The sequence below is a fragment of the Cervus elaphus genome, chromosome 9 (genome assembly GCF_910594005.1).
Source record: "Cervus elaphus chromosome 9, mCerEla1.1, whole genome shotgun sequence".
Taxonomy (NCBI): domain Eukaryota; kingdom Metazoa; phylum Chordata; class Mammalia; order Artiodactyla; family Cervidae; genus Cervus; species Cervus elaphus.
In genome coordinates this window covers 41,460,436-41,475,672 of record NC_057823.1, presented here as the reverse complement: position 1 = coordinate 41,475,672, position 15,237 = coordinate 41,460,436, and the positions used below count along the sequence as shown (strand labels likewise).

Here is a 15,237-nt window from a genome sequence, read left to right as displayed (position 1 = left end):
TGTCCCTGTTTATCAAATTTACCTCCCCTCTCCCCCTCTAACTATTCTATTTCTCTATATCTGTTTCTTTTTATGTGAATTTTGTTTGCTTATTTATTTAAGGTTTTTTCTTTTTTATATACCACACATGACTAAAATCATAGGGTGTTTGTCTTTTTGCATCTGACTTATTTCCTTCCATCATAACCTTGAGGTCCAGATGGGCATTTGTCAAAAATGTTTTCTTCTTTTATTTTAGCCATGCCATATTCCATTGTAGATACATGCCACATTCTTTTTTCCTGTCTTATTTATTTATTTATTTTAAATTGAAGGATAATTGCTTTATAGCATTGTGTTGGTTTCTGCCAAATGTCAACATGAACCAGCCATAGGTATATCTATGCCCCGTCCTTTTGAACCTCCCTCCCCCATCCCCATCCCACCCATCTAGGTTATTATAGAGCCCCAGTTTGAGCTTCCTGTGTCTTACAGCAAATTCTCATTGGTTATCTATTTTATGTATGGTAATGTATGTTTCCATGTTAATCTCTTCATATGTCCAACCCTACCTTTCCTTCCCCGCCGTGTCCATAAAACTGTTCTCTATACCTGTGTCTCTACAGCCCCCCTACAAATAATTTCATCAGTACCGTTACTGGTTCCATATATATGCATTAGTATATGATACTTGTTTTCCCTTCTGACTTACTTCACTCTGTATAAAAGGCTCTAGGTTCATTTACCTCATTAGAACTGACTCAAATACATTCTTTTTTATAGCTGAGTAATATTCCATCGTGTATATGTACCACAGCTTCTTTATCCCTTCGTCTGTCAGTGGACATCTAAGTTGCTTCCATGTCCTAGCTATTGTAAATAGTTCTGCAATGAACATGGGGGTACATGCATTTTTTTTGTTTTGTTTAGTTTTTTCAATTTTGGTTTCCTCAGGGTATATGTTTCAGGGATTGCTGGGCCATAGGGTAGTTTTATTCCAAGTTTCTAAAGGAATCTTCATACTATCTTCTGTACTGGCTGCATCAATTTACATTCCCACCAACAGTATTAAAGGGTTCCCTTTTCTCCACACCCACTCCAGTATTTATTGTTTGTAGATTTTTTGAGGATGGCCATTCTGAACAGGTGCGAGGTGATATCTTATTGTTTTGATTTTCATTTCTCTATTAATAAGCCTGATACTGAGCATCTTTTCATATGTTTATTAGCCATCTGTATGTCTTTGGAGAAATGTCTGTTTAGGTCCTTTTCCCAATTTTAATTGGATTGTTTGTTTTTCTGGTATTGATTTGTATGAGCTGCTTGTATATTTTGGAAATTAATCCTTTGTCAATTGTTTCATTTGCTATTATTTTCTCTAACTCTGGGGGTTGTCTTTTCACCTTGTTTATAATTTTCTTTGCTGTGCAAAGCTTTTAAGTTTATTTTTGTTTTTATTTCCATTACTTTAGGAGGTGGGTCATAGAGAATCTTGCTTTGTTTTATGTCATTGAGTGTTCTGCATATGTTTTCCTCTAAGAATTTTATAGTTTCTAGTCTTACATTTAGGTCTTTAATCTATTTTTAGTTTATCTTTGTGTGTGGTGTTAAGAAGTGTTCTAATTTCATTCTTTTTCACGCAACTGTCCAGTTTTCCCAGCAGCACTTATCAAAGAGACTATCTTTGTCCCGTTGTATATTCTTTCCTCCTTTGTCAGAAATACGGTACCCACAGATGTGGGGGTTTATCTCTGGAATTTCTATCTTGTTCCATTGGTCTGTATCTTTGTTTTTGTGCCAGCACCATACTGTCTTGATGACTGTAACTTTGTAGCATAGTCTGAAATCTGGATGGTTGATGCTTCAAGTTCCACTCTTCTTTCTCAAGATTGCAATGGCTATTCTGGGTCTTTTGTGTTTTCATATGTACTGTGAGACTTTCTGTTCTAGTTCTGTGAAAAATGCCATCGGTAATTTGATAGGGACCACACTGAACCTGAAGATTGCATTTGGTCGTCATTTCACAATGTAGATTCTTCCAACCCAGGAATACGGCATATCTCTCCATTTGCTGATGTCTGCTTTGATTTCTTTCATCGGTGTGTTATAGTTTTCTGTACAAAGCTCTTTTGTCTCCTCAGGTTTATTCCTAGATATTTTACTCTTTTTATTGCAATGGTGAATGAGATTGATTCCTTAATTTCTCTTTCTTATTTTTCATTGTTAGTGTACAGGAATGCAAGTGATTTCTGTGTGTTGATTTGTATTCTCCAAATTTGCTAAATTCACTGATTAGCTCTAGTAATTTTCTGATAGTATCTTTAGGGTTTTCTATGTATAGTATCCTGTCATCTGCAAAGAGAGAGTTTTACTTCTTTTCCATTCTTAATTCCTTTTATTCCTTTTTCTTCTCTGATTGCCTTGCTAAGATTTCCAAAGCTATGTTGAACAATAGTGGTGAGAGTGGGCACTCTTGTCTTGTTCCTGATCTTAGAGAAAATGCTTTCAGCTTTTCACCATTGAGAATAATGTTTGCTGTGGATTTGTCCTATATGGCCTTTTTATTATGTTGAGGGAGTTTCCTTCTATGCCCATTCTGAAGAGTTGTTTTTATCATAAACTACCATACAATTGCACTCATCTCACATGCTAGTAAAGTAATGCTCAAAATTCTCCAAGCCAGGCTTCAGCAATACATGAACCATGAACTTCCAGATGTTCAAGTTGGTTTTAGAAAAGGCAGAGGAACCAGAGATCAAATTTTACAGAAGGCTTTTTCTACACCTATTGAGATTATCATATGGCTTTTATCTTTCACATCGATTTGCATATATTGAAAAATCTTTGCATTCTTGGGGTAAATCTGACTTGATCATGGTGTATGATCTTATGTGTTGTTGAATTCTGTTTGCTAGAAATTTGTTTTGGATTTTTGCATCTATGTTCTTCAGTGATATTGGCCTGTAATTTTCTTCTTCTGTGTTATCTTTGTCAGTTTTGTATTACAGTGTGGTGTCCTCATATAATGAGTTTGGAAGTGTTCCTTCCTCTGCAGTTTCTTAAGAGTTTTACAAGGACAGGCATTAGCTCTTCTCTAAATGTTTGATAGAATTCATCTGTGAAGCCATCTGGCCCTGGGCTTTTGTGGGTTTTTTTGGAGATTTTTTTATCACAGTTTTTATTTCACTGCTTGTAATTGGCTTGTTCATAATTTCTATTTCTTCCTGGTTCAGTCTTGGAAGATTAAACTTTTCTAAAAATCTGTCCATTTCTTCCAGGTTGTTCATTTTATTGGCATATAGTTGTTCATAATAATCTTTTATGATCCTTTGTATTTCTGTGTTGTCTGTTGTAGCCTCGCCTTTTTTATTTCTAACTTTATTGATTTGATTCTTCTCTTTTTTTCTTGATGAGTCTGGCTAAAGGTTTGTCAATTTTCTTTATCTTCTCAAAGAACCGGCTTTTAGTTTTATTAATCGTTACTATTGTTTCCTTCATTTCTTTTTCTTTTGTTTCTCCTTTAATATTTATGATTTCTTTCCATCTGCTAACTTTGGGATTTTTTTTGTTCCTCTTTTTCTAGTTGTTTTAGATGTAAAGTTAGGTTATACATTCAATGTTTTTCTTGTTTCTTGACAGGATTGTATTGCTATAAATGTCCCTCTTAGAACTGACTTTGCTGCATCCCATAGGATTTGAGTTGTGTTTTCATTGTTATTTTGTTTCCAGGATTTTTTAAATTTCCCTTTTGTTTTTTTTAGTAACCTATTCATTATTTGGAAACATATTGTTTAATCTCCATGTGTTTGTGTTTTTTACAGTTGTTTTCCCCTGTAATTGATACCTAGTCTCATAGTGTTGTGGTCAGAAAAGATGTTTGATACAATTTCAGTTTTCTTAAATTTACTGAGGTTTGATTTATGACCCAAGATGTGGTATATCATGGAGAATGTTCCATGTGCACTTGAAAATAAAGTGTATTCTTCTGCATTTGGGTGATATGTCCAGAAGATATCAATTAGATTCATCTGGTCTAATGTGTCATTTAATGCTTGTGTTTCCTTACTTTCTGTTTTGATGATCTATTCATTGATGTAAGTGAGGCATTAAAGTCCCCTACTATTATTGTGTTACTTTCAATTTCTCCTTTTATGTCTGTTAGTGTTAGTCTCATGTATTGAGGTACTCCTGTATTGGGTGCACAAATATTTATAATTTCTATGTCTTCCTCTTGGACTGATAGCTTGATCATTATGCAGTGTCCTTCCTTATCTCTTATAATATTATTTACTTTAAGGTCAGTTTTGTCTGATATGAAGATTGCTATTCCAGCTTTCTTTTGATTTCCATTTGCTTGTAATATCTTCTTTCATCCTCTCACATTCAGTCTGTATGTGTCTCTAGGTCTGAAGTGGGTCTCTTGTAGACAGCATATATCATATGTTCTTGTGTTTGTATCCATTCAGCCAGTTTTTGTCTTTTGGTTGGGCCATTTAATTCATTTACATTTAAAGTGATGGTTGACAAATATGTTATTATTGTCATTTTCTTAATTGTTTGGGGTTTATCTCTGTAGGTCTTTCCTTCTCTTGTGAATCCTGTCTATATGACTCCCTTCAACATTTGTTGTAAAGCTGGTTTGGTGGTACTAAATTCTCTTAACTTTTTCTTGTCTGTAAAGTTTTTTATTTCTTTATCAGTTATGAATGAGGTCCTTGCCAGATACAGTAATCTTGGTTGTAGATTTTCTCCTTTCGGTACTTTAAGTATATTTTTTCATTCTCTTTTGGCCAGCCAGTAGAATATCTGCTGAAAGATTTGCCATTAATCATATGGGGTTTCCCTTGTATGTTACATGTTGCTTTTCCCTTGCTGCTTTTAATATTCTTTCTTTGTGTTTAGTCTTTGCTAGTTTGATTAGTATGTGTTTTGGCATGTTTCTCCTTGAGTTTATCTTTATGGGACTCTCTATGCTTATTGGACTTGATTGGCTATTTCCTGTCCCATATTTGGGATATTTTTTACTATAATCACTTCAAAAATTTTCTCAGACCCTTTCTTTTCCTCTTCTTCTTCTGAACTCCTATAATTCAAATGTTGGTGCGTTTAATATAGTCCCAGAGGTCCCTGAGACTATCCACAGTTCTCTTCATTCTTTTTCCTTTATTCTGCTCTTTGGCAGTTATTCCCACCATTCTATCTTCCAGCTCACTTCTCTGTCCTTCTGCCTCAGATATTCTGCTATTTATCTTTTCCAGAGTACTTTCAATTTCAGTAACTGTATTTTCTGTCTGTTTATTTCTTCTAGGTCTTTGTTAAATGTGTTAATTGATCCTTGCATTTTCTCCATTCTATTTTTGAGGTTTTGGGTCACCCTTACTATCATTACTCTGAATTATTTTTCAGGTAGCCTCCCTGTTTCCTCTTTGTTTATTTGGTCTTGTGGGTTTCTAGCTTTTTCCTTCATTTGCACAATATTTCTCCGCCTGTTTTTTTTTTTAAACATTGCATTTGAGGTCTCCTTATCCCAGGCTTTGAGGCTGAATTTCTTCTACCTTTTGATTTCTGCCCTTGGTGGATAAGGGTGGTCCCTTGGTTTGTGTCGGCTTTGTGTTGGGTGTGACTTGTGCTTATGTTCTTGTGGGAGGAGGTGAGTTGTTGTTGGGTTTTGTTGTTTTGTTTTCCCCATCTGAGGGGCAGGGCTGTGTGAGGTGGTCATCCTGTCTGCTGATGACTGGGTTTGTGTTTTTATTTTGTTTGTTGTTTGGGTGAGGCATCCTGCAGGGAGTCCTGGTGGAAGTTGGATAATGCTGGTTCTTATATACAGGTGGAGGCCTTTGTGGGAATTTTCACTAATTAATACTCCCTGGGATTAGTAGTTCTCTGGCAGTCTAGGGTCTTGGAGTCACTCCTCTCACTCCAAAAACTCAGGGCCTGGCTTCTGGCCATGGAATGGAGATTCAACAGGTGGTTTGTTATGGCATTAAAGGGGATTAAAACAAACACACCAAAACAAAAACAAGAAACAAAAGATGAACCCCAGACAAATGGCAAATACTAAGTCAGGCAAATAATAACAGAAATAATGGAATATACACACATAAACAAAACCAAACAGTTAAAAAAATAAGAAGTACAACAGATTGACTTGGCAAGCAAAGGAAACCAAAATTGATATCAGCTAGTTAAAAACAAAACTAACTAAAGGACAAACTGGAAAACAAAACCAAAGCAGGTGCCAACTGGGGAATAAAGCAATGAAAACAAAAACTAACCAACATAGTGTGAAAAAGAAAGAAAAGGGAAAAAAGAAAGACTAGAAAAGCAAAATTAAATAGAGGTAGATAAAGAAAATGTGTATATATTAAGGAATAACTACAATGGGAAAGTAACAATAATAAAAGCAAACAAAAGAATAAATATAAAATAATAATAATAAATTTAAAATATTTAGAAATTTAAAAATAAAAACCCCATAGAACTGCAAAAGGCCAAGATAGAGGCAGAAGTATATAAAAGAAATAAAAAGTGTGACTAAAAAAGTTCTCAAAAGCTTAAATAGCTTTAATAGTACTAATAAAATAAACTACAGCAGCAGTGAGAAAAAAAAAATGAAAAAGGAAAGAAAACACCAGTAGCAACGACAGAACAAGTCAAAATATAATAATAGATGTTTTTCTTGAATCTCAGTTGTCAGCATCCTTTCCCTTGCTGTGAATCACAGTCCACCTCATCTCCCTCAATTGCCCTCCAATACTGGGCTGGTCTTGGACCAGTGTGGGGACAGCTCAGACTCTAATCTGGTTTTACTCCTGTGTGTTCTTGCCTCCAATGTTCACAGCTGCCAGAGCCAGTGCATTTTCTTTTGTGGAAACTGTCATTGTCCTTGTATGTATTCCATAGACAGAGTCTGCTTAGTCGACTGTGTGGATTGAATCTGCAGCTTATACAGCTGGTGGGAAGATTTAGGGTCATCTTGCTCAGCCACACTCCCCCTGGGTTTCAATTGTCATTTTATCTTCACCTCTGCAGGTGAGTTTTCCACAGGCTTTGCTTCTGAGGCTGCCCTGCTGGACCCCTGCCCCATGTGAGGACCAGGCATGGGGGTGGCACAGCTGTTTGGACTGCAGCAGCCCTGGCAGCACCAGGCACGCAGAGGAGCCAGCAGCTAGGGCAGCAGGAGTTACAGTGCTCTTAGGGTATTTCTAGCCTCTGGAATTTCTGCCCCAGTAGAGACCAAGCATAGAGGTGGTACGGTTGTTTGGATCATCAATGCCAGGTGTGCAAAGGCACAGGTGGCTTTGTCAAGGCACATTGTCAAGGAGATATGGCACTATTAGGGTGTTTTTGTGTGTGTGTGTGTGTGTGTGTGTGTGTGTGTGTGTTTTCCCCGCTAGCCTCTGGCAACTCTGCCCCAAGAGTGGAGGTGTTGTAGCTGCTTGGATCACGGGGACTCTGGCAGCGCTAAGCGTGCAGGGACACCAACTGCCTCAGCCACAGGAGCTATGGCCCTATCAGAGGATTTTTCTAGCCTCTGGCAGCTGGAAATCAGAGGGCCTCTTCGGCTGATCCTTCTTTGTTGCTAGGCCCATTCAGGGACTTAAAGTGTCCTTCTGTGGCTGGGGTTCTTATCAGCTGTTTGGCGCATCAGGCACTTAAATCCCCTCCCCCTGGGGGCCTTGTCTTTTGCTCTGGGGTCTTTCTCTATTGTTCAGCTGCTGGTGCTGGCCCAAAGGGGAGAAAGAGGCTACAGTGATGGCTCCACCCCCTACACATGACTCAGCAGTATCGCTTGACCTTCATGGCTGCTGGATTTTCCTCCAAAGATACTTCCCTCTGTGATCTCCTCCTTCACATCCCGTTGGGCCATCCACCCTGCAGTCAATAGCAGACGTCGCCCTGGGATTGCTCTCTGATCTGTACACTCCAGCTCCCAACCACTGTGCTTTCTAAGGGACTTGCATCCTTGTCTGAGGTAAGTACGGCTGCAACAAGGATGGTCTGTGTGATTCTCATTCCATTCAGACTGTCACAGAACAGCCGCTTCACTCTCCACCAGCCTCAAATGTTTCTCCTCCTTCCCAAACAGTTGCCACGATGTGGGGATCTGACCTCCTGCTTCAGTTCCCCCAACCCCCAGGTGCAGGTGCAGTTCTGCTCACTCTCCTCTTTTCCTCCCATTTCCTTCATCCTACCAAATTTTGTGTGGTGCTATGTATTCTTTTCTGGTGGTCAAGTATTCGTGCCCATTCTCAGCTGGTGTTCTGCAAGATCTTCTGTGTTTGAAGGTATATTCCTGATGTAACTGTGAAGAGAGATGTACTCCACCTCCACCTTCTCTGCCTTCTTGTTCTCTCATGTCACATCTTCTTTACCCATTCATCTATCAATACACACTTAGGCTGCTTCCATATCTTGGCTATTGTAATAATGCTATAACTAACATTGACATGCATATATCTTTTCAAATTAGTGTTTGAGGGTTTTTTTTTGAGGGATGGAGGGAGGCATAAATACCCAAAAATAGAATTGCTAAATGATATGGTAGCTTATTTTTAAAACCTGAGAAACCTCCATAACATTTTTATTGTGACACCACTGATTTACATTCCTGCCAGTAGTGCATAAGGTTTATCTTTTCTCCCCATTCTCTTCAGTACTTGTTATGTCTTGTCTTTTTGATAACAGCCATTCTCATGGGCCTGGAGTGATAGCCTGTGTTTTCTTCCAGAAGTTTTATGGTTTCTCAGGTCTAATTATAAAAATTTAATCCACTCTGAGTTGAATTTTTATACTTTTTGGTGCAATTTTAAATAGGATGATATTCTTAATTTATTTTCCTTTTAGTTCACAGTCACTGTATAGAAATACAATTTTATATATTGATTTTATATCCTCTAACTTCATTGTATTTATTTCTAATGGTTTTAGGGTTTTCTACACATAAAATCATGTTATCTGCAAATAGTGATGATTTTACATTTTCCTTTCTAATTCAAATGTCTTTTATTTATTTTATTGCTCGAGTGCTCTGGTCAGGATTCCAATACTATCCTGAATAAAATTGGGGAAAGTGGGCATGTTTGTTATGTTCCTGACCTAAGATAGCTAGCATTCAGTATTTCAACACTGATTCAGATGTTAGCAGTGGGTTTGTCATAAATGACTTTTATTATGTTGAGGTATATTCCTTCTATATTCACTTTATTGAAAGCTTTTATCATAAAAGGTTATTGAAATTTTAACACTCTTCTAACATCTGCATCTTTTCTGCATCAATATGGAGTTATATATGGTATTTATTCTTCATTAGTTTATCATGGATTTTCATGCTAACTACTTTTCAGATGTTAGACCATCCTTGCATCCCAGGAACAAATCCCACTTAATAATGGTGTGTGGTCCTTTTAATGTATGTTTTTATTCAGTTGCTAGTATTTTGTTGAGACTTTTTGCTCTACATTTATCAGAAATAATGGACTATAATTTTCTTGTTTTCCTTGTTGTCATGGTCTCATTTTGGTATCAGGATAAAGTTGGCCTCACAAAATTCATAAGGATGGTCTTCTCTCTTTTAACTTTTTGGAAGAATTGGGGGAGGATAGGTATTAAATCTTCTTTGAATGTTCTGTAGAATTCATGCCTGAAGCTGTCTCATCCTGGATCTTTCATTTGGGGGAACTTTTTGATTACTGCTTTAATAACTGTACTAATAATTGGTCTACTCAGATTTTCTCTACCTTCAGTCTATAGTTGTGTGATTCTAAAGATTTTGTTTATTTTTTCTAGGTTGCCTGATTTGTTGGCTTATAGTTGTTCATAATAGTCTCATAAACCTTTGTATTTCTACTGTATTTATTGCTATTTCTGCTCTTTTATCGCTGATTTTTTTAAAATATGGATCGTTTTTGAAGTCTTTATTGAATTTGTTACAATATTGATTCTGTTTTTATGTTTTGGTTTTTTCGCCACAAGGCATATGGGATCTTAACTCCATGACCAGGTATTTAGCCCATATCCTCTGCACAGGAAATCAAAATCTCAACCACTGGACCACCAAGGAAGTCCCTATTTCTGATTCTATTAATCAGAGACTTATTTTTTCTTTTTTGTTAGTTAGTCCAATAAAGCTTTTGTCAATTTTGTTTATCTTTTCAAAGACCCAGCTTGATTGAACCAAATCATTGATTTTTTCCCATCCTCTTTGTAGTTTTCATTTCATTTATTTCTGCTTTGATTTTTCTTATGTTCTTTCTTTTACTAACTTTTGGCTCTTTGCTCCTTTTCTATTTCCTTTAGATGTAAAGTTAGATTGTTTGTTTAGATCTTTCTTGTTTCTTTTGGTAGGTAAGGATTACTATACAGTTCTCTCTTATTACTAAGTTTGTTTTATCACAATGATTTAAGTATGTCATACATTCATTTTTATTTGTATACATAAATTTTATGACTCCTTTGATTTGTAATATTCCAATCATTAAGTAGCATGTTGTTTAATATACATATATTTATGATTTTTCCAACTTTTTCTTATAGTTGATTTATAGTTTCATACCATTGTGATCAGAAAATGCCTGATATAATTTCAACCTTCTAAATTTATTAAGACTTGTATTGTTTCCCAACACATGGTCTATTCTTGAGAAAGGTCCATTTGCACTTGAGAAGAATGTGTCCTTCAGACCCAATGTTTCATATAAGGCTACTATTTCCTATTGACTTTATGTTTCAAAGATCTATTCACTATGTAAGCAGGGTGTTAAAATCCACTACTCTTCTTGTGTTGCTGTCAGCTTTCTCCATTTAGATCTCAAAAACTGCCTTATACATGTCAGTTTCTCTGTTTTAGATGCAGATATATTAATAACTAACATTAGCTTTATAACTTTGTCTTCATCATTTTTAGGTCTTCCTGAGTTCTCAGTAATAAATAACACCCTCATTCACTCTTTTTATACCTGTTTTTCTATCTTCATGTATGTCACTATGTCACATGATATGCAATATTTATTTGCTTATATTTTTCAGTCATTGTATCATTTGCCTTTTGTTTCTCACAATCTTATGCCTAGAAAATGGCCAGTACTCACTATATGTTCCTCAAAGGCATAAAATATTTCTCATTGCAACTGTTTAATGCATGATTCCTCGGGAGAAAGTCTGAAAATTTTCTCCATATAACAATCTATCTAGGACTACTTTAGGACTTTAAATATCTTTTCCTATTCAGTCTGTATATTTCCTACTCAGTCTGTACAGACTTTCCTACAAGTCTGTATATTTCCTCCCTCTCTAACAGAATTCCTAGTCAGAGATGTTGCAAAACAGCTCTTAAATGTTTTATATGTATTTACTTTATATATACATGGTTTAAAATATACGTTGTAGCATTTTAAATAATAATACTTATTTGTGCAAAATTATGTATGTATTTTTTATTCGTAGTCATCAACACCAGCACATGGTACCAGGAAATGATACACAAAATTCAGGATTTCTTCTTCAGGGTTTATCGGTGGAACCAGAACTGCAACCATTCATATTTGGAATGTTCCTCTCCATGTATCTGATCACTGTGTTTGGAAATCTGCTCATCATCCTGGCTGTCAGTTCAGACTCTCATCTTCACACCCCCATGTACTTCTTCATCTCCAACTTGTCCTTTGTTGACATATGTTTCACTACCACAACAATCCTAAAGATGTTAATAAATATACAGATCCAGAGCAAAGTTATATCCTATGGAGGGTGCATCACCCAGATGTATTTTTACATGCTGTTTGCAGCACTGGATGATTTTCTGCTGACTGTGATGGCCTATGACCGCTTCTTGGCCATCTGCCACCCCCTGCACTACACGGTCATCATGAGCCCCCGACTCTGTGGACTGCTGGTGCTGGTGTGCTGGCTCATTAGTGCTCTGTTTTCCTTGTTAGAAAGCTTGCTGGTGTTACAGCTGTCCTTCTGTACAGACTTGGAAATCCCCCACTTTTTCTGTGAAATCAAACAGGTTGTACTACTTGCCTGTTGCGACACTTTCCTTAGTGATGTTTTTATGTATTTTACATCAGTGCTGTTGGGGGGTGGCCCCCTGGCTGGTATTCTTTACTCTTACTCTAAGATAGTGTTCTCCATACGTGGAATCTCATCACCTCAGGGGAAATATAAAGCGTTTTCCACCTGTGTATCGCACCTCTCAGTTGTCTTCTTATATTATTGTTCAAGCCTAGGAGTGTACCTTAGCTCTACTGGTGCCCACAGCTCATACTCAAGTGCAACAGCCTCGGTGATGTACACTGTGGTCACACCCATGCTGAACCCCTTCATCTACAGTCTAAGAAATAAAGACATAAAAAGCGCTCTGAAAAGATTCTTTCAGATGGCAGTTATAAAAAGGAAAATTGTTCTGGATCTGAAGAATCATCCTTGAAGAACGATGCAAAACCTTAAAACAAGGAATCCCTGTCGTTTGATCAGATTCTGTGTGCTGAACTTGCTGTTTGTATTAATTTCTTTAAATTTCCATTTCTTTGATTTGAACACTTTAGACAATTTGTATACTCACTATTTTAAGTTTCTGCCTCTATCTGCTGATTTTTTGTTCATTTTCTTTTGTCCATTTCCCTACTTTTCCATTTTTATTTGTGCATTTTCCTATGTTCACAAAGTTTTTTCTCAGCCTTGGAGAAGAAAAACTTGGAAATTTTGATTAATTTTGTGGTACAACATGGGTTAATTAAAGATTTTTCTCAAATGATATTTATTATCCTGAATGATTTTAGAAGAACTATAAAAGCTGGAAAATGAGTAATAAAATTTCAGTAAGTACATACATATCAATAGTTACTTTAAGTGACAATGAAATAAATGATTCAATAAAGAGACATAAGGTAGCTGAGTGGATAAAAAAGCAAAGCCCATCTATATGCTGGGCTTCCCAGGTGGTGCAGTAGTAAAGAAACTGCTTGCCAATACAGGAAATGTGGAAAATGTGAGTTCAATCCCTGGGTTGGGAAGATCACCTAGAGGAGGAAGTGGCAACCCACTCCAGTATTCTTGCCTAAAAAATTTCACGGCCAGAAGAGCCAGGCAGGCTGCAGTCCATGGGGTCACAAAGAGTCAGATATGACTGAGCGACTTAGCACACATGTATACTGCATACAAGAGACTAACTTCAGACTAAATTTTCACAAAGAATGAATGTAAGGGAATGGAATGTAAGGGAATGTAAGGGAATGGAAAAGGTATTTTATGTATATGAACATTATAAGAAAGGGGGGTTGCAATATTCATACCAGAAAAAATAGACTTTAAAGAAAATTTGTCTTTATTGCATAAGACAAAGGGCATTACATAATATGAAAGGAATCAACATAAGAAGAGTACATACTAAAAATATTTGCTAACATATATATACCTAGGGCTTCCCTTGTGGCTCAGCTGGTAAAGAATCTGCCTGCAATTCAGGAGACCTGGGTTTGATCCTTGGGTTGGGAAGATCCCCTGGAGAAGGGAAAGGCTACCCACTCCAGTATTCTGGCTTGGAGAATTCCATGGACTGTAAAGTCATGGGGATGCAAAGAGTGAGCGACTTTCACTTTGTATACCTAAGATAAGAGAAACTAAAGGATAAAGCAAATATTCACTTATATGAAGGGAAACAGCAATAATACAAGAACAACAGAAAATGTTAACAACTCCTCTTCATCAATGGACTGATCATCTAGACAGCAAATCACTAAGGAAACAGTGGTCTTAAATGACATTAGAATAGTTGTACTTAATAAATATATAAAGAACATTAAATAAAAAAAAACACATTTTTTTACAGTGCTTATGGAGTATACTCCAGGGTAGATCACATGATAACCCAGGTAACAAGTCTTCTTAATCTTAAAAGTATAGAAACTGCATTATGCATTTTTGGAGCACAGTGGTATGAAACCAGAAAGCAACTATAGGAAACAAAATGAGAAAAACACAAACCTATGGCAACTAAAAAGCATATAATTAAAAATCTAATGAGAAAATGAAGAAATCAAAGAGGAAATCAGGAAATATTTCTCCAAAAAAAAAAAAAACCTGAAAATGAGAGCACAAATTTCCAAAATATAAGTGATACAGCAAAAACTTATAAGAGTGATTTTAATACCAACACAAGTGTACCTCAAGGAATAAGGATATTCTCATATAAATCACCTAAGTTACCATCCAAAGGAATTAGGAAAAGTAGAACAAAGAAAGCTCAGAGTCAGTAGAAGGAAATAGTGGTAGAAACTAAATGAAATACAGACCAAAAATTGAAAAGATCAGTAAAATTGAGAGCTTGATTTTTATAAAGAATAACCAAAATTGGCAAGCCTTCAGCCAGGCTCAATAAGGGAAAAAAGAAATAGGGAAAAGAAGAAGTAAAACCATCACTGTTTGCAGATGCCATAATACTATACTACCAGAAAATGACTAGAATTTACCAAACAATGTGGTGATGCAAAGTTAATACACAGAAATATCTTGCATTCCTATATAATCCTTTACTTCAGAAGAAAAGAGAAAAAAAAAAGTAGCTGGAGGAATTGGGTTCTCTGATTTCAGAGTAGACTACAAAGCTACAGTAATCAAAAGAGTATGGTGGTATCACAAAACAGAAATATAGATCAATGAAGTGGGATTTAAAGCCTGAACCAGGTGCTTCTGGTAAACTAATCTATGAAAAAGGAAGCAAGAATATACAATGGAGAAAAGATGGTCTCTTCAAAAAGTCGTGCTGGGAAAACTGGACATCTTCATGTATAATTAGAAACATTACCTTGACACCCCAAGAATTCTTATTTTGAAGGTGATACTGGAAATATGGCTTCCCAGATGGCTCAGTGGTAAAGAATTTGCCTGCAATGCAGAAGACCTGTGTTCAATCCCTGGGCCTAGAAGATCCCCTGAAGAAGGAAATGGCAACTGGATCCAGTATTCTTGCCTGGAGAATCCCATAGATAGAGGAGCCTGGTGGGCTACAGTCCATGGGATCACAGGAGTCAGACATGACTTAGTGACTAAACCACCACCACCTAACACCATACACAAAAACAAACTATAAATAGGTTAAATACTTAAATGTAAGGCCAGATACTATAAAAAATCTTAGAGGGAAGCATAGGCAGAACACTCTCTGACATAAACCACAATAAGATCTTTTTAGATTCATCTTCTAGAGTAACGAAAATAAAAACAAAAATAAATAGGATCTAATTAAACTTTAAAACT

General features: G+C 36.4%; 1 protein-coding gene across 1 annotated transcript in view; it reads left to right on the top strand.

The window, feature by feature from the left end:
* The window catches only part of LOC122699965 (olfactory receptor 7A17-like), a 33,921-nt gene extending 21,512 nt beyond the window's left edge, over window positions 1-12,409 (top strand). Inside the window, exon 2 of the mRNA XM_043912465.1 lies at window positions 11,425-12,409. Within this exon, the coding sequence (XP_043768400.1) occupies window positions 11,441-12,409 (969 nt within the window). The 5' untranslated portion in view covers window positions 11,425-11,440. The remainder of the gene's footprint in view (window positions 1-11,424) is intronic.
* Window positions 12,410-15,237: the final 2,828 nt, after the last annotated feature.